The sequence below is a fragment of the Engraulis encrasicolus genome, chromosome 10 (assembly GCF_034702125.1).
Source record: "Engraulis encrasicolus isolate BLACKSEA-1 chromosome 10, IST_EnEncr_1.0, whole genome shotgun sequence".
Classification (NCBI taxonomy): domain Eukaryota; kingdom Metazoa; phylum Chordata; class Actinopteri; order Clupeiformes; family Engraulidae; genus Engraulis; species Engraulis encrasicolus.
In genome coordinates this window covers 23,796,387-23,798,886 of record NC_085866.1, presented here as the reverse complement: position 1 = coordinate 23,798,886, position 2,500 = coordinate 23,796,387, and the positions used below count along the sequence as shown (strand labels likewise).

The window sequence follows — 2,500 nt, the reverse complement described above, 5'->3', positions numbered from 1 at the left end:
TGTCTGTAGTAAACCCTCTTTCTCCCTCTCCCCTCTCTCTCCCTCCCTCTCTCTCTCTCTCTATCCCTCTCTCTCCCTCCCTCTCTCTCTCTCTCTCTCTCTGGTGCAGCTCTGGCTTCTGTCCGTCAGGTCTGTCCTGCTCAGCACTTTGTTCCAGTGGGTCACACCTCCTCTCCTCTCCGCTCTCTCTCACTCAGTGCCTCTCCTCTGTGTCTCCAGTTGCTTTCTCTCACTGGGACTTGTGCATGCCTCAGGTTGACAGGCCAAAGCCTTTGAATTCTTCTGTGTGTGTGTGTGTGTGTGTGTGTGTGTGTGTGTGTGTGTGTGTGTGTGTGTGTGTGTGTGTGTGTGTGTGTGTGTGTGTGTGTGTGTGTGTGTGTGTGTGTGTGTGTGAGAGCGAGTTTGACAGGCCTTTGAAGTGTGTGTGTGTGTGTGTGTGTGTGTGTGTGTGTGTGTGAGAACAAATGAGAGTGAAGGATCATGTAGGCTCAGATAAATTTAGTGAGTGTATGAATCCAAAGTGTCTCTGTGTGTTGAGACTTGTATTGTTTCAGCTCTGTGTGGTTTAAGTGTTTAAGGTTAGACAGCTCAGCATACTGGCACAGCACAGGTGTGTTTATCTTGTCTATGCAATGCAATGACATGCTAATTGTTTTGTTAATGCTGTGCTGATGCTGCCTACCAGCCTGAACACCAGCCTGAACATGTAGTGTACTCTCTGTAGTCTGTTTTCTCTCCATGACCCTAGGTTAGTGTTTCTCACTGGGGCCTCTACTGCTCTACTTCTCCCTACTACACACACACACACACACACACACACGCACACGCACACGCACACCGCACATCCTTACTAACCCCCCCCTCTCTCTCTCTTGCTCTCTCTCTCTCCACCTTCCAGGTTCAGAGAGCTCCCGCCCCCCCCTTCTCGACACACACACACACACACACACACACACACACACACACACACACACACACACACACACACCATCTCCTTACTAACTCCCCCTCTCATTTGCTGTCTCTCTCTCTCCCCTCCAGGTTCAGAGACCTCCCGGTCCCCCTTACTCTGCCCACGACCTTGGCAAGGGCCACCCGAGCTTGGCGCCCACGCCCCCGGGTCACGCCTCGTCGCCGGGCCTCTCTCAGGTATCAGTTTCCACCGTATCCACTGCGCATCCACAGCACCCGCAGCTCTATGGCCACCCCAAGGCTTGGGAGGCAGGCGGAGGGGTGAGTTGAGCCCACCCGCCGACCGAACCACCGACCCACCGGTCGCCAACCGCCCGCCTGTTGCCCGTCCATCATCCGCCACTCGCCATTGCTGGCGACTGGCTCGCTCTGTTTCAGTGCACCTGTCTGTGTGGCTGGCTGTGTGTCTGTCTGTCTGTTGATCTGTGTCTCTGCCTTTGTCCTGGCTGTGGCCACGTTCGCGATGACGCATTTTTGCTTTTGCTGTGCAGCGCGCATTTACTCTTTGCCATTTCAAAGCATTCTCGTTAACCAGACTGCATTGAAATGGCAAGGTGCACGTGCTCGCTGCACAGCAAAAGCAGCAATTCGCTATCACGGACGTGGCCTGTTTGTCTGTCTGGTGACCTGTCTCTCTGTCCGGGAGGTATACTAAGAACATGGTGGGTGAAGTGATAGACCAGGCTTATTTCATCTACATGAATTGGTAATTAGATTGCAAATAGATATACTGGCAGCCATCATTTAGTTAAGAAATTGAGGACCCCATGCTCTTCTATTAGATCAGTGGTTCTCAAACTTTTCCCATCATTACCCCCTTCGGAGGGTCTGGATGCTTCCGAGCCTCCCCCCCAAGCAACAGCAGTACTCGCGCAGACTGATTTTACGATCGCTGCGCTGTGCAGAATCAAAGGAAAGGTGACTGGTGAGATAAAACAAAGAGGGACTGTAGTGGAATGCAGATGTGTGTTCATATCCTATATGACAATTAATAATTTAATATTCATAATTATGTATAAAATGCTTAAGCCTTATTGGTGAGACAGGAAATCATTTCCTTGGGGGAAAAACACCCACCCCCCCAGGGGGGCTTATGCCCCACTTTGAGAAACACTGTATTAGATGATTTCCTTCTGCCTCACCTGGTCTACTAGCAGCTTCTTAGTATACCCCTCTGGCTGTGTGTCTCTTTGGTGGTCTGTGCATCTGTCTGGGCTGTACTGTACGTCTGTGATTGATTGAGGATGCATTGATGGCTAGGGATGTTGAGTATTAATGCTGAGGCTGTTTATTGTGTGCGCATGTCTGTGTCTGTGTCTGTGTCTCTGTGCATCAGTTTGTCAAGCGGTCTGTTTCTCTACTGGCTGTCTGTGTATGTTTGTGTGTCTGTCTGAGGGTGGCTTGATGGCTAGTTACTGTTAACTGTTACGTGGTGATTGTTTGTGTGTACTGTGTATTTGTCAGTGGATTAGTGTGTTGTCAGTGTTCTGTTTTCTTTGTCTCAGTTGGTGTTCCTGTTTGAGAACTA

General features: G+C 50.4%; 1 protein-coding gene across 3 annotated transcripts in view; it reads left to right on the top strand.

Annotated features, from left to right (window-relative positions):
* The window catches only part of eif4g3b (eukaryotic translation initiation factor 4 gamma, 3b), a 90,050-nt gene that overhangs the window by 15,566 nt on the left and 71,984 nt on the right, over positions 1-2,500 (top strand). For 2 of the 3 annotated variants that reach the window (XM_063208412.1, XM_063208411.1), the window contains exon 3: positions 1,042-1,233. In XM_063208412.1, coding sequence (XP_063064482.1) covers positions 1,042-1,233 — 192 coding nt within the window. The remainder of the gene's footprint in view (positions 1-1,041; positions 1,234-2,500) is intronic. The other variant, XM_063208413.1, reaches the window with a different exon arrangement.